Source organism: Rhinoderma darwinii, chromosome 1, assembly GCF_050947455.1.
Source record: "Rhinoderma darwinii isolate aRhiDar2 chromosome 1, aRhiDar2.hap1, whole genome shotgun sequence".
Taxonomy (NCBI): domain Eukaryota; kingdom Metazoa; phylum Chordata; class Amphibia; order Anura; family Rhinodermatidae; genus Rhinoderma; species Rhinoderma darwinii.
Genome location: NC_134687.1, coordinates 349,746,936 through 349,771,682, shown reverse-complemented (window position 1 = coordinate 349,771,682; position 24,747 = coordinate 349,746,936). Strand labels below are relative to the sequence as shown.

The 24,747-nt window shown below is 38.0% G+C and overlaps 1 protein-coding gene across 1 annotated transcript in view; it reads right to left on the bottom strand.

Annotated features, from left to right (window-relative positions):
* Positions 1-24,747, bottom strand: part of TEK (TEK receptor tyrosine kinase) — a 132,417-nt gene that overhangs the window by 8,983 nt on the left and 98,687 nt on the right. The window contains exons 6-18 of the mRNA XM_075851852.1: positions 20,066-20,206; positions 19,411-19,536; positions 18,165-18,319; positions 17,351-17,495; positions 16,472-16,633; positions 15,803-15,943; positions 11,737-12,024; positions 11,071-11,367; positions 9,441-9,598; positions 6,662-6,872; positions 4,716-4,826; positions 3,500-3,690; positions 2,077-2,190 (exon numbers count right to left, since the gene is read on the bottom strand). Of these exons, the coding sequence (XP_075707967.1) occupies positions 2,077-2,190; positions 3,500-3,690; positions 4,716-4,826; positions 6,662-6,872; positions 9,441-9,598; positions 11,071-11,367; positions 11,737-12,024; positions 15,803-15,943; positions 16,472-16,633; positions 17,351-17,495; positions 18,165-18,319; positions 19,411-19,536; positions 20,066-20,206 (2,240 nt within the window). The remainder of the gene's footprint in view (positions 1-2,076; positions 2,191-3,499; positions 3,691-4,715; positions 4,827-6,661; positions 6,873-9,440; positions 9,599-11,070; positions 11,368-11,736; positions 12,025-15,802; positions 15,944-16,471; positions 16,634-17,350; positions 17,496-18,164; positions 18,320-19,410; positions 19,537-20,065; positions 20,207-24,747) is intronic.

The window sequence follows — 24,747 nt, the reverse complement described above, 5'->3', positions numbered from 1 at the left end:
TGGTTATGGTGTGGTGGTATTATTCAGTAACAGTATGGGAGTATTCTTCAGTCACTATGTGGTTATGGTGTGGTGGTATTATTCAGTAACAGTATGCAGGCATTAATCAGTCACTATGTGGTGGTAATATTTGGTCATGATGTGGTGGTATTATTCAGTAACAGTATGGAGGTATTATTCAGTCAATATGTGGTGGTAATATTGGTCTTGGTATAGTGGATTTTATTCAGTATCTGTATGGAGGTATTATTCAGTCACTGTGTGGTGGTAATATGTGGTCATGGTGTGAGGGTAATATTTGACCCTTGTATAGTGTTATTATTGGTAATGTTGGTCTTGGTATTATGGGTTTTGTTCAGTAACAGTATGATGGTAATATGTATGGCTATAATATTTGGTCCTTGGAAAGTGGTATTATTTGGAAACTGTACGAATGTATTATTGAGAGGAATAGTATCATACAAAGATAAATGCTTTTGAAGAGGCACATTATGTGTAGGCCCCATAGTGCTGATTATCATTATACAGTATATCCACGGACAGTGTACTGCTGAGGCACTGCATCTAAGCCTTTCATGTGTTATACATGTTAATTTTTTTTTAGATTTTTTTTTTGGGGGCGGGGGGGAGTCAGAGGAGAGTCAGAACACTCCCATACATGTTAGATGGTCGACCGACATTCATCTAATGTGTGGTGGGGGTTAAGGTCCATAGCTTATGTATGGGCCAGGGCCCAAGATCAGATTAATCCAAAACGGATCAGTCAGAAGTGTGAAAATTATCAGCCATTAGAGTTGACAGTTTGTGATGTCACTATGAAGATAAAAGATATAGCTGGATATTCAATGGAGTCGGACCCCACTGATCACAGAGTTATGGCATGTCCTAGCAATATGCCATGACTTTGTGTGATGGGGAAAGTGTCCTGCAGTATACAGACTTTGCCCGCTATTCATGGCACTTAATCCTAACATACATAGATAGTGGAAACATTCTAATACAGTGTTGCAGACACATATAAGCAACAATATCAAATGAGTTGCAGTTACATAGAATCAGCAGTATTGGTTTGTGAATAAATACACAGAGGCTACAGTGGTTTGAAACAGTACCTGTAGTAATGAAGTTCTTCCATATTATTTAGTCATTGTAATAAAAGTTAGATTTTCGAGAAGTAGAAGGAGGATATTTGTGCTCTATTGGCATTTGTAAATATATAGTGTGCACTGCATGCCATGTCATTGAGTGAGGGAAGCCATTGCAGTGAGTACGGAGTAGCTTGGTAGACGAACTACAAGCAGCAATAGAGTCAGGAAGCAACAATTTAAGATGCAGAAAAACAGTAAATGCAACAAGCCCTAATATTTTACCTATGTGAATGGTTACCTGTATTGAGACAAGTGAACTTTGTAAGGGCTTGTTCAAAGGTGCTTAGGCTCACTTTTTATATAAAAGTCGAAGAGAATCTATTGGTACTACTGATCTCATTCAATAGGAATCTCTTATGCCCTTTTATTTTTGACCAAAAAGTGTCCTTTCTCCAATATTTGAAATGTCCCCCTGTCCCTTGACATACATTGTGAAGTAGGATAATTGGGGAAACATACAAGAGGAGCGTTGTATTGTTGTATTTGTGGTTTGCTCTGAAATTGTAAAATGGCTCATTATTAGGACTTTTGTGGTCCCAGCAGCCGGACTCTTATTTATCTGCTTGACCTACCATAAAAGTCAGTTCTTTGTAAACTCATTTAAAGCCTCTGTTAGGCTTCGTTCACATCTGCGTTGGGGTCCCGTTCTGACGTTCCATCGGAGCTTTCCGTCAGAACGGGACCCTGAACTGACACAAACGGAAATCAGAGGTTTCCGTTTCCATCACCATTGAGTTCAATGGTGACGGATCCGGTACCCATGGTTTCCGTTTGTCTCTATTGTGCACCGGACCCGTTGTTTTGCCGGAAGCAATAGCGTAGTCTAACGCAGATGTGAACGAAGCCTAAAATGTAAAAGTTTGTGTGCCACATGCAAAATATTATTGACAGTTCAGTGATATTGTTGATGACCATTGGTATTGCTTACCATTGTCTTTTTTACATAAACCTCTTGTCCTCTTGATAAACCAAAATCTGCAATTTTTGCCATAAAGTTTTCACCAACCAAAATATTTCTGGCTGCCAAGTCCCGATGTATAAACTAGACACAAAAAACATATGAGTATTATATTTAAAGTTTTACTATATCGTTTTATCTACCATAGGAAGATGAAATCTTATGAAACAGTATGATAAGAACATCTAACTTAAAGTATTGTATTGGACAATAATTATAAAAACAATTGCAGTAAATTTGTCTGATACTTTAGTAATCTTCCCGGCAGTGTACTTTCCCTAGCATTTAGCTGAAACGGAGGCGTATTATAACTACAGTACTATCTATCGTCAGATGCTCTCAACCAATCAGCATAACTGAGAACACTGCTGGCAATGCTGATTGGCTAAGAGCAGCAAACTGACAACCAGACCAGGGGCGGACATACCATTGGTGCAACCTGCGCAGCTGCACAGGTGAACAGTAGGTGAAGGGGGCACACGGTCACATTAAAGCAACCTTCCTCTGTCTATTAGATTACATGTAAATGCCAGAGCTAATAGGCTTTATGGTTAACAATTAGATAGACATAGACATGGATTGCTAGAGAGACGTAAGTGGGTGTTGTATGATGAGATATTAGAGTGCAAGGGGCCCATTTACTTTTCTCAACGGGGACCCTCAGCTGTCTGTGTCCGCCCTTGAACCAGACTCTGGTTTTGGGAGTTAGTGAGAACTCAATAGTTTAACCCTTTATGGGCATTTCATAGACTAGTTAAGATTCCTTTGGTTAGTGACAGTGGTCTTTTAAAGTGGATGTCCCATCTGTATCTATTTTTTGCCAGGGTGGAGAAAGAGCAGTTCTTGGCTCAAAGAGGACAGGCAGGACTTGGCGCAAACATGCATTTGGCCCCTGGTTGTGCTGCTGGCAAAATGTGCGGTAGCCCCTACCATCCACTGACAATAATAGCTGATCAGCTGTGGATTTTGCCACTGAACTGAGGGCAATTTGCTCATCAACAGGTGGTCTGCATTTAGAAAAGGGGTTCTCCTGATGAGACAACCCTTTTAAGTTCATCCGATTATTGTGCAAAGCAGAGAGGACATAGAGGAATTAGACATGTTTTACAAAATCACCCACTCTTTACCCTACAACTTCAAATAGCTGCCTGTAATTTATAAGGTGTTTCCAATTTCATCTCTTTATATAAATCTGTAATATTTTCCACAAATCTAAACTAAGCTAAAGGAGTTTATCTCATAAACTGATGTGGCTGTAACATATTTATAAACATTTTATAGCTATCTATAATTGCTGTACAAACTGGGTCATAATTCAGCTGGGATTTCATAAATGACATTTTAAATCACACTCTTGTATTTTATAGCGATGGAAATTTTGCAAAGTATCAACCTGTTTTTGGCTCAGGTAATCCATGCCTCGAGCGACATCTGCTGCAAATTGCAGAAGCTGCTGTGATGACAAGGTGGATGCTGTGCTGTTGGCTATGGCAAATGCTGGGTCTGTTTCCAGTACTCGGCTTTTCCGTAGAAAGTCTAACAGGTTGCCATGAGGGGCATATTCTATAGCCAAATACAGGTAACCTGTAAAAATAAAGAGGTGGGAAATGTTATGCAGTCAGGATTTTGATTACAGGGCACAAAGTTCATACTTGTATTTCCAGAAAATAAAGGTCCCTTTTCTAAGGAAATAGTAACATGATCCCTGGGATATCTTCTAATGAATTTCATTTACGCACGAAGGTATGTGTCAATGTTTGAGAACAAGATGTCCAGTTCAGACACCTTTTTAACATTTTCAGTGCCTCAATTTGAGTGCTGTCTTTTCTTAGTTGGCTGGAAGAATTTTTTTTTTGCTTTTCCAGATTCCAAATGCCATAACCTTTTCATTTTTACACTGCCATTTTTCAGGCAACATTTTGGGATACATATAAGTTAGCGTTTCTTTTATAATAACTTTTATTATGAGAGAAATTAAGAAAAAGGGGCAATTCTGTAATTTGTGTTATTCACATCATTCACCAATTTTTACAAACTATAATGTACTTGCATATATGTGCCAGTATATAATGCATATGTCATTCACAGTTGGCAGTGCCCTTTGGGTTGGAGGTCCTGATTTTGGGCTCCAGCAAAGACAGACTTAGGGTATGTGCACACGTAGTGACCAAAAACGTCTGAAAATACGGAGCTGTTTTCAAGGGAAAACAGCCCCTGATTTTCAGACGTTTTTTGAGCAACTGGCGTTTTTCGCGCCGTTTTCGCAGCGTTTTTTACGTCCGTTTTTGGAGCTGTTTTCATTGGAGTCTATGAGAAAACGGCTCCAAAAACGTCCAAAGAAGTGTCCTGCACTTCTTTTGACGAGGCTGTATTTTTAAGCGTCGTCGTTTGACAGCTGTAAAACGACGACGCATAAATGGCAGGTTGTCTGCACAGTACGTCGGCAAACCCATTCAAATGAATGGGCAGATGTTTGCCGACGTATTGTAGCCTTATTTTCAGACGTAAAACGAGGCATAATACGCCTCGTTTACCTCTGAAAATAGGTCGTGTGAACCCAGCCTAAAAGGAAAGCCCAAGTATAAAAATATGAATCCATTTATACTGACCTCGATGTTCACAGGCTCCAAGAAGATTTATAATATTGGGGTGACTCCCCAGTTTACAAAGGACTTCAAGCTCTCCTGCAAAATCTCGGTGATCATCCTTTGATGCATATTCTAATAGCAAAAAAATATATATATCAATAATTACTAATACTCTTAGAAAGTGTAAAACACATTAAACCAGTATTAAAGGCTATGGAAACTTTTGAAGACTTTTTTTTACTAAAACAATGTATTATAGTGTTTATTGTAACTTTGTAATAGTTTTTTATTAAAAATTAGTTTTACTTTTTCAGATACAGCTTCTATGTATCCTGGATACATAGATGCTGTATCTTGTGCTGAAACCCGAATCCGTCAGGTCAGTGTTACTGACGGCTTCGATGACAGCGGGTCCTGAGAGTCTCTGACACGCAGGGTCCACCTGTTATCGATCACATCTAAGTTATGAGCATCTAAGTTATGAACTTAGATGTGATCGATAACAAGGTGAATCCTGCGTGTCACTGAACCCGTCAGTCCCGATGACTTGACGGATTGAGGTTTTAGCGCAAGATACAGCTTCCAGGATACATAGAAGCTGTATCTCAAAAAGTACAAATAATTTTTAATAAAAACCACTTGCAAAGTTACAATAAACACTATAATACATTGTTTTAGCAAAATAAATAAAAATAACTCTTCAAAGGTTTACATAGCCTTTAAGTTTCTCCCTCTTGATACAAACAATTTTGTTGCTTTATTATATGATTTACTACTGACAACAAAACTGTAAAAGACAGTTACATATCCTGCACCATTACTTACTGGTACACATATGATTCAAATGCAAGTCATAGACAGATTGGGATATTATTATTATTATGTAAATGTTTATTGATAAGCATGCACAATCCAATTATTTAGATTGAAATGAATTTTTCAAATCTCCAGCAGGGGGTAGTTGTCTTCCCTGTTGATTCCTCACTCTCTGTAGATCTTTAGCTGCCAGCGAGCACTATGGTTGCTGAACATATTCATTAGACATTCTGAAGAATTTTTCTGTTTTTTTTTAACCAGAATTTCAATGTAATACCTTAAGGACCAGAGTGTTTTTGTCCTCAATGACCAGACACTTTTTAGCCATTTTGTGCACATAGGGGATAATTTATTATCTGGTGTAAAAAAGGCGCAGGACCACATGCCTTAGGGTATGTTCACACACCCTATATACAGACGTAATTCAGGCGTTTTACGCATTGAATTACGGCCGAAAAAACGACTCCAAACTGTTTTTTTTTTGCGTGCCGCTGTCAAAAGACGGCGCGTAAAAAGACACCCGCCTCAAAGAAGTGCATGTCACTTTTTGGGACGTAATTGGAGACGTTTTTCATTGACTCCAATGAAAACCAGCTCCAATAACGTCCGTAAAAGACGCCGCGAAAAATGCATGCACTTGTCAAAACGTCTGAAATTCAGGAGCTGTTTTCGCCTGAAAACAGCTCCGTAATTTCAGACGTAATTGGCGTGTGAACATATCCTTACATTTATGGTGCGTGGTCCTTAACAGGTATGATATGGTAAAGGTATATGAGGAAACATAGGATACTAAACATCAATGAACATATTCAAGGTAAATATCTCTATTCGCTTGAAATTGCCATGCAAGCTCCGAGACCCTTTCTTTCACTATTTAGACCACAGTCATAGGCCATTTCTTATCATTTGCAAATAGCAAACAGGGTAGAGACTATTTACGTGTCTGATGGGAACACAGGGAAGAGGCAGGCAATTGTAAATTGCTAAATTGCTTGCTACATTGGGGTTTACATAGCTCCCTACTATTTTATGTAAAGTACCAACACAACGGAGTTATTTGAAAAAGTACCGGAATCCTGTTTGTCATGAAGTAAACAATAAATACAGATACACCAGTTAAGGATGTTTTAAATGATTTCGTTCATGTATACCTTTCATCCTCTTAATAGCAGCATCCATGCGTAGACCATCTTTTTTTATACGAGCCTTAAGAACTTGTCCAAAATTGCCTTCTCCAATCACATCTTGAAATTTAATATCATTCCATTCCAACACAGGGTACTCCACTGGCTCTGGACTGTTCTTAGCTTTCCTTAAATGGTTGAGTGTTCCAGCATTAAACTGCACAACTGGTTCTTCCCTCTGAATAAAAGCATCATTGATGAGACTGGTGTATTTTTATTTTATATGCACCATAAATGTAACTAAAATCAGTAAAAAAATTATATATGAAATGACTAAAATTAACAGTATTGATGATAAAAATTATAGTGTTGTGGATTGGTTATGGACTATATAATACACGTTGTTCAAATAATGTAATATATTAGCAAAATTCTGGTAGTACGGGTGTGTTGTCTATTATGGTAGGGAAGCACTTCACCTCAGGTTCACTCTTCCCTGAAATGGTATCTATCCCTGCACTGCAATGGCAGGGTGTTTGCTTCCCGGCTGGTGACAGTGAAGGAGGGGGTAGCATGGAGTAGGTGATTGTGTTATGCTTTATTATGAGATTGATACTACGGGCACTACAATGAGTTGGGCTCTACGGGAACTACTATGTGGCCGGCGCTGTATACTTGTACCCCCAAATAACAATTCTGGATCATCTAAAATGAAGCAACTTTACAAATAGTCTTAACTAAGGGTATGTGCACACGTAGTGACCAAAAACGTCTGAAAATACAGAGCTGTTTTCAAGGGAAAACAGACCCTGATTTTCAGAAGTTTTTTGAGCAACTCGCGTTTTTCGCTGCGTTTTCACGGCGTTTTTGACGTCCGTTTTTGGAGCTGTTTTCATTGGAGTCTATGAGAAAACGGCTCCAAAAACGTCCAAAGAAGTGTCCTGCACTTCTTTGACGAGGCAGTCATTTTACGCGTCGTCATTTGACAGCTGTCAAACGACGACGCGTAAATGACAGGTCGTCGGCACAGTACGTCGGCAAACCCATTCAAATGAATGGGCAGATGTTTGCCAACGTATTATAATAAGCCTCGTTTACGTCTGAAAATAGGTCGTGTGAACCCAGCCTAAAGATCTATCAGTTTGTATCTACAGCTCTTATGCAGTCCGATATGCCTCCATGATAACAGAGTAAAACAAACCTTGTGTAGTCGGAAACTGCAGTCATACTCTCGTCCACGCCCAGCCGCTACTGAATGTACGTAGATGTGCCTGGTAAGCAAAGAAGAGACCATGGGGCTCACCAGAGCACTGCAGCCCCTATAATCAGCTGATTAGTGGGGGTTCCGGGAGTTGGACACCCACCAATCGGATAGGGATGACCTTTTTTTAAGCATAGGTCATTAATATCAAATTCCTGGTATGAAAAAAATTAACTAATTCCACCATTTTGTCTAATTGTTCTATCTTGCTTTTTAACTTTAATATAAAATGTATGCTTGGAGTATTATGTTTCTGCTGTGTGTAAGACAAATCTTTGCTGAATAACAAAAAATTGACTTGACAAGAATAAAAGACTACAATAAAGGCTCTTTTACACTGGCTGATTATCGTGCAGACGAGCATTCGTATAACGCTCGTTGCTGATAATTGCTCTGTGTAAACAGGGCAGCGATCAGCAGATGAACAAGCAAACACTCGATCATCTGCTGATCGTATCTTTTTAAAAAAGTTAAATATTATCGTTGTTGGCAGCGCGTCTCCCTGTGTAAACAGGGAGACATGCTGCCAACATGAGGATAATGTATGGGGACGAGTGATCGGAGTAACGACCGCTCGTCCCCATCCATAGCGACGTGTGACAGGAGCAAACGAGCGCCGATCAACAATGTCTCGTTGATCGGCGTTCGCTACACCGGCCGATTGTCGGCCGTTGTAAAAGGCCCTTAAGGAAAAATAGAGGACTCAAGACCATGCCCTATACACTTTCCTATTACAGAAGACAAGGATAAGAAGAGATGTCTACATAAAATTAATCCTAGATAATGAATTGCTAGAAAATATTGCAATGATGAGAAAATGTTGTGAATGTAATGTTATTTTGTTTTTGCAAACTCAAGAGACAATGTTGTAGCTGATATGTAAATGTCCAACCTAAAAATACTATATAAACTGCCTCCTATTGTATGGAGAGGAGCATTGTCCATTTTACTTATATACAAACTGACACGCATGCCATTTTTCTGTAACCCTTGCTTAAGCAAATAAATATACATGAATCTGGAGAAACTGTTTGACGTTAAAATTATCCACAGCACTTTAACTTGCAAAGTTGCTTCATTCATTTTAATCTTCATTCAGATGCATGGATCTTCTCTAGCTGAAATTTTTCATTTTCTAGATTATCGGATGTCTTGTAAATTCAAACTTAATAATCCTAAAACTCTCAGCTGGATTTGCAGGTGCCGGATTACTGAAATGTTGCTTTATTTAAACAACTAACAAGAGGAATTACCACTTACGCTTTTATTACTTTACTGTTTTTCTCATGACAATAATTTTATTACTGCTGCAAAATATACCATTATTAATTATTAATCTTTTATATGCACCAGGCTTTTCTTTTCAGATGAACATTATATATCTAGTAAATGTAACTTAACTAATGTGAATGTAACAATACGTTATTAGGCAAAATTAAAATGTAATCGTTTTGAAAGGGTTCCAAAATGTGCATAACATTTCATAGTGCATTTATACAATAATATGAATATATGAACAAAATAAATAAACATGACAAGACCTACCGCTCCATTCTGGAAGGCTTGTGCCATTCTGTGCTGGAAATTGGCACGTTTCAGTTGCAGCATGATAAGAAATGCCAGTAAAATAGTTAGACAGGTCATACCAGCTGAGCCTAAGATAGCAATGAGGAGCATATTGCTGTCTTTCGCTTCATAAGACCCTGTGAGAGATAGAAGAGGAGATACAGAAGGTAAGTAAGGCTTTCTTTTCAGAGGGCAGTTTGTTTTATAGCTAAAACAAAGATTGGATAAAAAAAAAATAAGCAAAATATACGTCTTTTGGTACTAGCACTGGCAGATAAATGTGTTGGTTCTACATCATGCCAAGGTGGTCTTTTGTATGGAAAGTTGTCCTGTGCGAGACTCTACCCTCTTACTACCGTCCACACTGCTTTTAAAAAAAAAAAAGAGAAGATGATCTAAACTACCTGCATCATCTATAGGTAGTGGTTGCCATGTTCTCCTGTATAATGTAACCATGCAGGCTCTATGCAAGAGCAAGTAGTCATCTGAACTCATTTGGATATCCATGCATTTACATTTGAGAGTCTGAAGGACTCCCTCATGAATAGTTCCAATAGTAAACTTTTTTTTCTATCTGCTAGAGGTCCTGGAAAATGCAGCTTCATGTTTCGGGCTGTCATTTCTGGGCACCCCAGAGTAGTAAGTGCTATTAGGGAATCACATAGCAGTGCCCTGTTGATACATCTGTCGCAGAGGAAATCTAACACCAGCACTCATCTTGCGTTATTTTTCCAATGTGACTTTGAAGTCCCGATAATTTTTTTATGAAACGGGCGCAGGGGCATAAATGATAAATCTGCCCCAATATCTCAGCCCCCAAAGCTGAAAAATATTCAAATGTGATGGAACAGCTGTACATGCAGTAAGGTGTGGACATGGAAGTCACAAAGGAACACATGAAACAGATCATTTAACAAAATAAATACGGTTACATAATGTGAATGACCCAGTGCTAGACAAACGTATCTGAACGTCTTCTGTATGCTTTATTGCCTTTTGTGAGGGAGAAGGTTAGGTGTTACAATAAGATATCACATTGAATCATATTAGGCTATTCATGCAGCCAATTTGATTTTCCTATTTATACATCTTGAAGACAAGATGGTGGCAACTTATTCAATGTAGACATTTGTTATAGTAAAATGTTAGTTGACTGGATCAGGATTTTTTCGTATTGGAATAGGGATCATCACATGAGGCAAATAAAATTAGCTTTATCTTATGGAAATAAAATGAATAGCGGCACTGAGTTTAGTTTTGCCTAAATTGGCTCAGCCAGTGTTTATGTCAATGCTGAGGGGGAATATGCTGCCGTCAGACTCCTTATCTCCATGCTTATCTCCTGTGGGAACAAAGGATCGAGCATGACGAAATCCAACATGCCCAATCCTTCTTTCCCCCCACATCTGCCATCAAGGCTGTGTCGGGTGGCTCCCATACACATTAGATCAGCGAGTACTTTCTTATGTATATGAGTACCTTAAGTGCTTTTGAGGAAATTTTGGCCACTTTTTTACTAATTGTGAGGAAATTTTCATGCAATTTCTTACCACCTAAGTTGAATAGTTAAATATTTTGGTCAAAGAGCCGAATTAAAGTGATAACTTACCTCTAACTTCCAGGCGGGTTTTTACATCTCGTACAGGATTGTGAACGCTTTGTCCAATATTGTTCTCTGTGCATAACTCAATCAGGTATGGGGAGTTGGCTTCAAGTCCCTTCAGCTGATATTGGGTGATGGTAATATTTCTGATCTTTATGTCATGATTGTACTCTGTGTCTCCAAATATTTTATAACGTATAATAACAGTGGAAATTGAGTGTCCCTCCTCAACTGTCCAGGTGACAATGGCTGAGGAATCCGTGATGTTAAGTACATTGATATGTGTGGGTGGTGGTGGAACTTCTGTAAGTATAATTGGATGAAATAAAACATGAAATGCAACATCCTCAATTTGCTATGTATTGCTACGATCTTAATCGTATTAAATAAAGGCTTACATAGAGAGGATCATAAAAGGTGCTATTACTCAATAAGTAGTCCATAGAGATTAGAATATTTTTGCAGCCATTTGGAGACGTATAGTTAACCTACGTCATAAACAGGAACACCAGATATACTGAGTGCTGGTAAGAAGATTAGTTAAAATAATTCTAATAAAAATAAACTTGTTTTTACTTTTTTCCTGATCCATTTTTTATATTTACAATGCTTCAATATATTCTGCTCCAACTGTAATGATAGGCTATAATTTCTGTAGACATTTTTACTTACGGTTACTGTATGTCCATGCAAATATTGGCTCACTCCATTCTCCCTGGGACTTGGTATTCACTCTTACTTTGCACTGGTATAATGTCTTTGGCTTGAGGTTATCTATTATAATTCCAGTATTATTTCCTGCAGTTGTTTTGTAAATTGCTGTTTCTATAGCGGCTGGACTGCAGCATTCTGCTTCATATACATGTTCTTCTTCAGAGTAGTCCTCATTTGTTAACCAAGTCAGGTTAAGAGATGTGTGACTGTTCGGTGTCAGAGTGATCACTTTTGGGGGAGGAAGACCTAAAAGAAGTGAGACACAAGCAGTATTTAATAGCTAATAATGCTATCATTAAGCCATAAATATAAATATATATATATATATATATATATATATATATATACACACACCTACCTTTTTTTATACATACTGTAGATGAAGTTCCAGTTTTTAGCATTGAAAAGGCACTGTTCACCGTAGTGTCATGGTCTGAGTTTATAACTAAGCCTTAACAGCTATGTCGGATCAATTTTCATTTGAATACCAGCGTAACCCCAACAATAATGTGGTCTGTCAAGGCTCCTGTATTCTTATTGGTAAGAATAGCACTGCAGACTGTGTTATTCTTGCCGTCAAAAATACCAGTGAGATATACTGAAGTATTTTTTAAAGATCAGTTACCGTTTTGCAGCATTGGAGGCCCGCAATTTCAAGACGTCTATAAGAACTTTAGCCACTCTATATATGATGCACAAGGTCTGATGGAAGACCAGAAAACGGTTGGGAATTCTTGGATGCACTCAGGTAACCTCAATATGGTATACTCCTTGGCTATCGGACTTGGCAAGTTTGGAGGGTTTTGGTTGATGGAAATATAAGGGCCTTAGGTTTGTTTCTCAGCTTTGTGCTGAAGGAGTGCTGAAGCAGTTTACCACTTTACAATCAGAATATGATATACCGCACTCTCAGTTCTATCGGTATCTACAATTGAGGCATGCGATTGCCAAAGAACCACTTATTGGAGACACCTCTATATACACTACTAACTCTATTGCCGATAAAATGGGTTCTGCGGCAAGCTCAGCAGGCCGCATTTCATTGCTATATATGTGCCTATTAGATAAGGAACATGAGAAGTCTCCCTTTCGTATTAAAGAAAAATTGGAAAGTGATGTGGGCCCTATTGAAGATGGACAGTGGCATGATATGGCGTCATATACCCCAAAGTTATCACTTGGTGAGGCTCACCGGCTGTCCCATATATATATATATATATATACTACACCGGGTCTATAAGACACCACTGTTTTTATTTGATATTGTTATACTTGAGTCTCCACTCTGCAACAGATGCAAGGTTCAAGGGGCTGATCTAATTCACATTATGTGGTCGTGTCCACGGTTAACTTGCTTCTGGAGGGCAGTGGTGGACATTGTACATACTGATACTGTATTTAACATTCATGTTGTTCTGTCACCCTATGTTTGTATTCTCGGTTATGTTGTTGACCCGCATGTTATACATGGCTAGAAAACTTTTTGCCCAAAATTACTGCAGGAAATCTCACCAACATGTCAAGAGTTTATTGATAAAACACCTTGGTTTATTTCTATGGAAAAACCCATTTACTTTAAACGTGGAGTTACCAAAAAATATGAAACGCTATGGTCCAAATGGCTTGCTAGTTCTAACCTTGCCTTACCGGTTCTGACCAGAGATCGGGACTCCTTGATGGGATTAGATGCATTGTGGGTCATACTTGGTATACTTTTGGAAATTTAATATTTCTTACGATGATTTGCTTTCTGTAATTTCTGTCTACCTATTGTGATGGGGATGATATGTTGCTATTCTGCTATATACTTTTGTGTATCCAGGGGAGGGGGGGAAGGGTGGGGCGGGTTAATTTTTTGTATGGTTTGTGTGTGTTTTGAAAACTAATATAATATTACTTGATTTTAAAAAAAAAGGTCTGAATGCAAATGTGAACCTTCTTTATATCTCATCCGGAATCATAATCAAATATGCCGAAGGCAAAAAACATAGAGTTGGGAACATTAAAGTCAAATTCTGAGAAAAGACCTGCATAAAAAAGTAGCCCTAAATTTAAAGGACCAAAGTACCCTGATCCAGTGCTGGAGTGTCATTTACTAGACTAGACCTACAGTTAGGTCCAGAATTATTTGGACAGAGACACAATCTTCATGATTTGGGCTCCGCATGCCACCACATTGGATTTGAAATGAAACAACTGAGATGCAATTGAAGTTTACTTTTCAGGTTTAATTCAAGGGGTTAAACAAAAATATCCTGTGAAACGATTAGGAATTACAACAATTTTTTTACACAGCCTCCTCATTTCCGGGGCTCAAAAGTAATTGTACAAATTAACATTACCATAAATAAAATGTTGTTTTTTTTTTTTTATACTTTTTAGAGAATCCTTTGCAGGCAATGACTGCCTGAAGTCTAGAAGCCATGGACATCACCAAACGCTGGGTTTCCTCCTATGTGATGCTTTGCCAGGCCTTTACTACAGATGTCTTCAGTTGTTGCTTGTTTGTGGGTTAAATTTTGTCTTAAGCAAGTGAAATGCATGCTCGATCGGGTTGAGATCTGGTGATTGACTTGGCCATTGCAGAATATTCCACTTCTTAGCCTTAAAAAAAACTCCTGTGTTGCTTTCACAGTATGTTTTGGGTCATTGTCCATCTGTACTGTGAAGCGACGTCCAATCAACCTTGCTGCATTTGGTTGAATCTGAGCAGAAAATATATCCCTGAACACTTCAGAATTCTTACGGCTGCTTCTGTCTTCAGTCACAACATCAATAAACACTAGTGACCCAGTGCCTTTGGCAGCCATGCATGCCCATGCCATCACACCGCCTCCACCATGTTTTACAGAGGATGTGGTGTGCTTTGTAACATGAGCCATTCCAAGCCTTCTCCATACTTTCTTCCTTCCATCATTCTGGTACAGGATGTTCTTAGTTTCATCTGTCCAAAGATTGCTGTTCCAGAACTGGGCTGGCTTCTTTAGATGTTATTTGGTAAAGTCTAATCTGGCCTTTCTATTTTTGAGGCTGAGTAATGGTTTTCACCTTGTGGTGAACCCTCTGTATTTTCTCTCATGAAGTCTTCTCTTTATGGTAGACTTAGATACTGATACACCTACTTCCAGGAGAGTGTTCTTCACTTGGGTAGATGTTGTGAAGGGGTTTTTCTTGACCGTGGAAAGGATTCTGCGATCATCCACCACTGTTCTCTTCCGTAGACGTCCAGGCCTTTTGGAGTTCACGAGATCACCAGTGCGCTGTTGTTTTCAAGAATGTACCAAGCCACTCCTAACATTTGTGCTATCTCTCTGATGGATTTCTTCATTTTTTTCAGCCTAACGATGGTCTGTTTCACTTGCATTGAGAACTCCTTTGACCTCATGTTGTGGGTTCACAGCAACAGCTTACAAATGCAAATGCTACACCTGGAATCAACTCCAGACCTTTTACCTGCTTAATTGATGATGGATTAACGAGGGAATTGCCCATGCAGCCCATTAAATAGCTTTTGAGATAATTGTCCAATTTCCTTTGGTGCCTTGAAAAAGAGGCAGCTACATATTAAAGAGCTGTAATTCCTAAACCCTTCCTCAAATTAGGATGTGAATATCCTCAAATTAAAGCTGAGAGTCTGCGCTTTAAGCCAATACTGATTATATAACTGTATATTCAATATGTTTTGGTAAACAGCTAACATTCCAAAACTTGTGTCACTGTCCAAATAATTCTGGAGCTAACTGTATGTCACCATGACTACCAATATACTTGCACTAGCAGGTATTAGTGCTAACAAGATTTAGGAAGAAAAAAGTTATATTCAGCCTCTGACATTGTATGAAGTGTGAACCTCTGAATGGAGGGTCAATTTAAGACCTTAATGTACCTTTACAATAAATAAGACACTGCAGATTATCAAAGACACAATAAAAAGGAGTAAAGAGGAACAGTAAGCACAGTATTATCATTAATGCCACCACATATGAAACTAGACCAACCAACTTGCCCATGAATAGTCCATTACCAAATGCCTCTGTGGTGAAGACAGTTTCTGGACCTGGGTGTCCCACTCCTCCTTCTCCTTTGCGTCCCAGCTGAACACAAACCTTGTATTCGGTTCTTGGCTCCAAGTTTTCAAGCTTCACAATTTTATAATTCACAGGTACTAAAAATATAAAAATAAAATGGATTAGAAAAGAGTCGCTTGACTAAGAATTTTTCCCTTTTTCTCATAAACTGTTAATAAAAAGAATTTAATAAGCTTTGCAAAACATAACTAAAAGAATAATATTAGACATTATGGTTACTGCACTCAGTTTACCACAACCTCTTCATACTATAATACAGTAAATATTAAAGTGTAACTCACTTTATGACCCAAAAGTTCCACTTGAATAGAGCTATAGGGAAAAACTGTGAAGGGTTTGCAGCGCTAAATCAATGTGGCGGTCCCTTTGTTCTCAATATTGGGTACACATAAGTTATTACTTACTAATTTATATTTTGGACTACATCCCACATTGGACGTACATGTACATCCAAATGCGCAAGAAGATTAAATTAATTTGGTACTCATCTTTTGTGCTTGGAGTAAGAATTTTTTGTTCTTTCATGTTTTATGATAATGTATTTTTGTGACTTGGATGTAGAACAGTAAAATAGCACTATATTTTTAGGCTATCTGGTTTCTTACCACTTAAACTACTCCATCCAGGTGATTTCTTCGAGGGTTTATACAATACAGTTGTAGTTACAATTGGACCATCTCCTCCGTAAGAGTCAGTGTTAACATGTATGTAAAGATAGTTGGGTCCACTTTTATTCAGCATTGGACCATACTGAGGATACGGGGCAACTGACCATGAAAAAAAGGGAAGAGAAATTCTAAACTTTTTTTAATACTAAAATTAAGAGAAATCACATTTAACAAAGCTATGATGATGTATCAATTTAAACACAGGATAAATTTATTGCCAGAAATGGTGTTCTGTTCCTATAAAACAATTGATTTCTGAAAAGAATTTCTATGATTCCAGGCACCGCTCTCCAGCAACAGGGATCAAGCAGAATCCAGAATTTACCTGTCTATCTGGGTAGTCAATAAAACATCTTGTAATACAAGTGTTAAAGTGATACAAGAAAAGTAAAACTATGGTCCTGTTCACATCAGTGTTGGTTTCCGTTGAGGGGTTCTGTCTGAGCTTTCCGTCAGAGGAGCCCCTCAAAGGAAAGTCAACTGCGCTATTGATTTCTTCAAAAAAACTGAACCCTTTCACATCGGTGATAAACGGAAACCATTAGCAAAGTATCAAGGGCAATGTTTTACTAAGCTGTAAAATTACAACTCATATAGACAAAATACTATGAATAATAAAACACGACACTACAGTGACAATGCATTCATGAGGAATTGTAGTCTAACATATAAGATTATGTAAAATATAATCTGATGCAGATTGCCTAATAGTAGCGGTCAACAGGCACAAAAAACAGCATACTACAATTTGCCATGTGTTTTGTGGTATCGGATAATACAGCTTCTTTTCATTCTGCGTCTGTAAATGTTTCTTACCTTTAACATAGATGTGCACATGCTGGTCATCTGTCCCTGCTGTAGTCTTCACACTATAGATCCACCACCCTGAAAACCTAGGTACAATTTTTCCTACTGAAAATTGGGCAACTGTCTGCTGATCGTTTTCAGTGGTTGACATAGCCTATAGAAGACATAAACATTAGCTACTACAATGTATGGATTTAATACAAAGAATACAGAACAAAGCATTGGGGCACATTTATAGAAATTGTCACAGTTTTTGGAATAAATATGAAGTTGAAAATGGAACAAGGATGTAGTCAATAGTTCTCAGTTTAGGGGTGTAGTTTAATTTGTCACAGATATAAACCAAATTTATAATATGCTTACACAATTTTTCAATTTTCAAAAACATCTGCTACCGAATGGTGGGTTAGACCATTTATATACTGTAGAAGGGTTTTTTAAAGGCAGATCACATTCCTAAAAATTCACATACATCTGTACACCATTTTTTGTCAAATTATTCAATTTTGTTTTCTTACCAAAATTCTAGCGAAATGGAAAATGGAGATATCCAAGTTGGTGCAGAGTTGACAAATAAGGGGGCAATGATGGTTTACAATAAAATATATATAATGGTAACATAACTTTGAGGTCGATAACATCAATATGATGCTTTCAATAAACCATTCATCATAAATTATTTTCTACTGAAATGGAATAGTCCTATATAATATAACATTTTGCACACCAATTTATCATACATTATAGTTGTTGAAGTAATTTCCAACATTGAATGTCTCTAATGTGTTAACTATGTTTCTCATATTAAGGTGAAGGGAACAACCTGAAACATGGTGCCATCTTCTTTGAAAAGAAGGAATTCTTGAGCAGAAGGCATTGGATAGCCACTGACCCTACAGGTTGGTTTAAATTCAATTCCTGAATTCAATTCTAATGTTGTTTCCATCTCTTGTATCTGGGGTGGGATGTATGGTTTACCTACAACATAAGATTTACTTATTAATACAGATCTTGAGAAACCCATGTAGCACAAAAACTAATTAGACATAGGACATGGACATGGAATAAGACTACTAAATATCATTCTTAGGCCACATCAATCTAAGGCTTTGTTCACATCTGTGTCCGTCGTTTTTATGGAATGAATAGCGCAGTCGACTACGTACTGCTTCCGTCAAAATGACGGAACCCTTGCACAACGGAGACAAACGGAAACAATTTGCATCGGATCCGTCACCATTAAAATCAATGGTGATGTAAGTTTCAGTCAGGGTTCCGTTCATGGGTTCCCCTGACAGTAAGCTCTGACGGAACTCATGAACGGAGCCCCGATGCAGATGTGAACAAAGCCTAAGAAGAATTTTTACAAATGTTTCTACCATGATGGGCAGATGTAGTGGCTGAATTGATACAGTTTTACTATCTTAAAACTCTTATTGATATCTCATTCTTTTAAATAATGCTAAATTTAAAGGATGAGGGGTTTTAAAAAGGTTTGGCTTGATTAGAATAGAATATATCCATTTACATTTAGTACTTTTTCCAGTTTATTTTTTCTAAATACCAAGTTATACATAAAGGGAAAGGTGGGAAATGCCCAAACATTACTGCAAAGTCGATTAGGAGTTATTCTAGATAAACCTGCCCTTCACGACTTTTGCATATACTTTACATCAGGAGCATTTCTAAACATATGGGAAGAAATTATTCAAGAATATCTGCTATTTTGTCTCTACCTTGCATATTTCAGTGGGAAATACTTTTACTGTGAGGAACAATAATTTTCAGTAAATTGGAATATATTTTAGACTATTAGTTTTAGTACTGCATATACCATATTTTACATTACACCATGTGAGACTTCAACAGCTCAAACCATAGCAATGGTATGTTTTGAAGGTTTGAACTCAGCGTTGCAACATGTTGGATTTTGCTTGGCATAAATATTAGACTTAGTAGATGCATTGCAATAAAACATTAATTTATGAAAATGTATTTCAAAACAAAACAAAAAAATCTATGTGTGCCCGGTCGTCAATATATAACAATACAGTGTTACCTTGCTTTACCTTCGTTTTCACAGTGCAGCCCACGCCACCCTTGTGGACATATACACCCTTTGAACCTGTCACATATCCCCCTGGTGCAGAGACACTTCAATTTGCAGTCAGGTCCATAGAAATCCTGTGGACAAGCTAAAAGAGACGTTCATGGAGCATTGTTTCTGTTAGGCTTCTTAACCAAAGTAAGAATATTTCATCGTTTCAGTGACGCTTTTGTACTAAGGATGATTGAAAATATATTACACTGTCTACCTCTAATTCAGCACTTTTATGATGACAAAGGGGAACATTTCTATTTTAACCCAAAATTTCCCAAATATACATATTTATTACGAGAACGCGCCGAAAAGAACAAAAGCTTGTGCCTGACTAGACATTTTTTTAAATGTGTCTACAAAAGGGGGCGTGGCTTAGTGGAAAGGCTTAAAATTGCACAAATTTTGGCACAAAAAACTGTCGTAAAACTAAGCTAAAAAAGAGGTGGTATAAGGACAAGAAAAGTGTCTTACACGTCTTGCAAGATTTATCAAACAGAATGTGGCACTATGATAAATTGGACACATCTTCTGCCTGATCTAAGTTACGCTGACTAAATGGCTTATGTGGCTCTATGATCTGCCCGGTTTTATTTATCACAAATCTGCTTATTTATCCATTGTACCTTCATCACACATTAGTCCAGTCCAGCCTGAGGCACAAGAGCAGCCATATGGATCTATAAGGCAAAACATTTGTGACTTGCAGGTTTCTTTTTCTCCACAGGTCTCCTTGCAGGTTCTTCCAAATCTGTGTTCACCACAAGCTGAGGAAAAGCATTGTACATGGTTAGCATTCCATGTGAAGACATGAGGTACAGTACTTATATCTTCCATCACAACAAGAATAAAAAGTAACCATATACTCTTTATCTGAAATTCCTAAAACCCTCTCTCCAATTGTAGTATGTGTCCCCATCTCACAACCAAGTAAATTCTAAGACGACTGCTCTGCAGTCATTGATAAGAAGTTTTAAAATGTAGATAATTGTTGAGAAAAGTTAGATGTGAGCAATGTGCTCCTGCATTATTCCTAACAACAGTTTCCAATACATTGTAAACATGGTATTTTTGAACGTGTATTTCGGCTTTGGCATTAAACATGTATTTGTTTTATAGGAAAGCCGTACTATAAAATGTGCCCCATTACAAATATAGGATGACATTTTAATATCTACACCATTTAGCTAGTCTGGGGTGTAACAAATATTATTATTATTTTATGTAACATGTAATCATGGGGTCCATAGCTTGTCTCCCCTAATAGACATGCTAAATAGTACAGATCACGCCAAAAGAGACACCCCCTTCCCATATATCTCTAGTTTAAATAAGCATATTTTTGGGATAGTAGAGCTGGATTTAAAGGAACAGTGTCACGAAAAAATTTGTGTTTTACTTTTTTTATTTTTTTACTTTTTCTTCCCTATTGGGGCTGCCATTTTTTTTTTCCATTTCTGTATGTGTCGATTAACGACACATACAGACATGGAATACGGCAGCTACAGTCCCATAGTGAATGCGAACGGGGCCCGTTCCATCCACTATGGTGTACGCCGTCTGTGTGGGAACGGCGCATGCGCCGCTCCCACACAGTCCAAGTTGAACTGTGCGCCGTCCGGCGCCATTTTCCTGTAGACCGGAAGTCGCGGCCGGACAGTAAGATTACTACTTCCAGTCGCGGCTTCCGGACTTGTGCACTTGGAGCGGCGGTAGCAGACGGAGCGGACGGACCGGAGGGAGCGGCGGCAACTGGAGCAGGTAAGTGATTTCTGTGTATGTACGTGTTTTACTGTGTGTTTACTAGTGTATGTAAACCTACTACACTGTGTGTTAGCTCAAAAAATGGCGACACACAGTGTAGGAGGTTTGACCGTTCAAGCCCCTCGTTTCTCCCGGCACTAGCCAGGATAAAGGAGGGGGGGATTCTGAGAGCTCACTAGAGCGAGTGAGTTTTCCCAAATTTTGGAGCATAAAGCAATGTGGTTGCTTTACCACATGCAATGCTGCAATTTTGGGAATTGCTCCATCTAGTGACCAGCACTGGGAAATATTATAAATTAGAATCTAATTTATAATATTTCCTGACTCGTGAAAAAAATAAAAAAAATTAGAACAATGTTTAATCACCCACACACTAATTGTTTAACTAAAAGAAATTATTTTTTTTTTTCTAGCAACACATTCCCTTTAAGGGTACGGATATAATTTGGTCTTGTGTTTAATTTTCGGTTTTATCAGTAGTCCTTTCTTATGTTTAGTATTTTTACATTATCCAAAGGAGCAAGATTGGAGATTGATAAAAAGGACAATGTATTGTCTGCAAACTTGCTGTAGTCCTATATCAGTACAGGACAAAATATATGTTTAAACATGTTACTCATCATCAGTATGGTGTGTTGTCATGTACCAGACAACAGTAGATGGCAAATTTTGAGGAATGGTGGGTGGATATACGAGGATTCCTGCCAGTTAAAGATAGTAAGCATCTGGTAGATATATGAGTTCCACAGTAAATTCAGAGTTTACCTATTTGTCCCAGATCAGAGAGAATTTCACTTTAGAGTTTCTATGTGCAAAAATTACATTTTGTAGGAAAAAGTTGACTGAGCATATTTAGTCATATACCAATTGGAATCTGGGAAACATCCAATAAGACACCGTCTTTCGAGCCAGGTCAGAGTTTAATTTATTAGGAGGGTAAATATTACATGTAAAGTTATATGGTGGGCCATAGTTATTTGTAACCCCAGATCAATTATAGAGATGGACCATTGCTAGGACTGGTACAGCACATTTTATATCAGTTGGCAAAATGTAGGATTTATGCTAGTTAATTAAATCTGAGATTACCAAATTCCTTTATCATATTAAGAGCAGTAGTAAAATAGGATCCTGCATTGACTAAATATAATAAGGAGTCATGAGCATAAAAACTTACTAGGTCCATCAGTGACATTTTGGTGAAGCCCATTAGCCTTTACGTGGACCACAACCAAGTAGCCAAAAGCTTTATAGTGTATAGAAGGGATGAAAAGCAGCAGCCCCGACAGATACTATATTGCAGGGCTATATCTTACATGAGGTGAGGTGAGCACCCTTCATGACAGTCTGGGCTGAAAGGGAAAGTAAACAACTACAATAATAGGAGATGTCAACTGTGAGACAATGGATTTAATCGTTGCGTAATTATTGTGCTTTGGACTGCACCTGATGAGTTCTGTTTCCGGTAATGCCCAACAGACTTCACGTGTGGCACTGTTATTTGGCCACTAAATGACAGTATTATTTAGTCTCTGTATGGTATTATTTGGTTAATTTATCACAGTATTATTTGGTCATAGTATAGTGGCGCTATTTAATCACAGTATGGTGGTATTATTCAGTCACAATGTGGTGGTATTGTTCAATTACAGTATGGTGATATTATTCTGTCACAGTATTATTGTATTAATCAGTTTGCCTTATACCCCCATACTCTGTCATTGTATAGTCGTATTATTGTCACTGTATTACGTGGTTAAATTATGGTAGCATTATTTAGTAATTGTCTGGGAGTATTACTTAGTCTCTGTATGTTGTATTTTTTGGTCACTATATGGTGGTATTGTTCAGTCACATTATGATGGAACTATGCAGGTAGGCTGAGTGTGCCAGATGATTTAGAGATTTAGAAAGAACCTCCAACAATTCTTATATTAATATGGGCATAGTGGTTTTCTTTCTTACTCCATAATCAAGGGAATGTTATTTAAGATAGGTGCTATCTTGAGTCTGGAATAGAGGAGGTAGTAAAGCGTGTAATCTAAATAGTATAAGTTTAAACTGGTAAAACCTTGGCATCTGGTTAACCCTGGCAAACTGAGGTAATGTTGGCCCACAGAAGGGGCGTTGGAACAATCAATCAATCAAGTGAGGTAAACCAAAATTGAATGGAAAGTATTCTTTCACCTGGGGAAGGAAGGGCTAGGTAACATATAAGATCTGTACATGACTTGGAATCATATGAGAATAAAAAGCATGAGTAGACATGCCTCCACTTATCTATGGGGCCTATCCCAGCCAATTCAACTACAGCTTTTTTTTTTTTTACATTTAGCCTGTATGGGTATTTGCCTATTTTCGAGGTCATTGGTTCTTTGCTTTACATCAGTAACTCCTTCATGAGTCTGCAGAGCATCTTAGTGACAGAGGCTTGGTGTGTTTGAATATTCTACTCCAGGGGCCCATCTGTTGCACTAAATGATCCAACAGGTGAGTGTAATGGGGTGTAGAGTTCCTTTTCGCCTTTAGTCTACAAAAGTGGTCCAGATATTCAACCGCATCTGTGCCCTTTTTAGTAGGGTGTTATGCCAGCTAGGTATGGGGCCACAGCTTATAGGTATGGAATCCACTGAAGCCAGTCCCTTTCCTGGCTCCTGGATGTACAACTGAACTGATACACAAAAAAAATAAATAAGAGTTTACATGGCAGAGGGAGGGAGCTAGTTAGTGACTAAAAATGACAGCTCCTTGCCACCATTAAAGCAAGGGTCACTACTACATCAATCCGAGTTGGGTTTAGATGGGGTGATATATGATAAAATAGATTATTTTGCCGTAGTAAAGCGATTGTTAAATGCAATTTTTTGCTTTTGTAACAAATTGTTACCAGACTATAAGGAGTCATGAACGATAATGATACATTGGTAGGTAAAATTCCATTAACCATTAATTTATTAATTGCTACTCAATGATATCTATTCACATGGGAAGATTTTCATTAGATACATATCTTACATACATAATGATAAATCATCTTATCTCTCATCTATTCCACTATAGATGTTTATAGCTAGATAATCTTGGTATGAAATTCTGTACTGATGAGACTTCTGGCCATAACTCATCAGAAATAATAGAAAAAACAGCTAAAGTAGCTAAAGGATCTCTAGCAATAAGCCAGAGTACAGTACAAATAGTACGGTGTCACCAGAAAAAACGATGCACAAAAAGAAAAACAGAAAAGCCTGGTTGTAAAAGGGCACTCGAGTTATGGATTATAAAAAATGAATGTAAATGAAGACAGCATTTTGCAACATACATCCATGTCCTTATTTTCTGCTATCAGCCCCTTTGGGTCCTTTTGGAACAGAAAGCTGACCAATAGAGCTACATCAATTGTGATGTCTTAATGTTAACTCCTACAATAAGTGTAGTCAGTGTAGTGTATAGCAGGGGCGTAGCTAGGGGGGGGGGGCATGTGCCCCGGGCGCAACTATAAGGGAAGGAAGAGGGGGGCGCCGACCTGGGGAGTGGAGGCATGTGC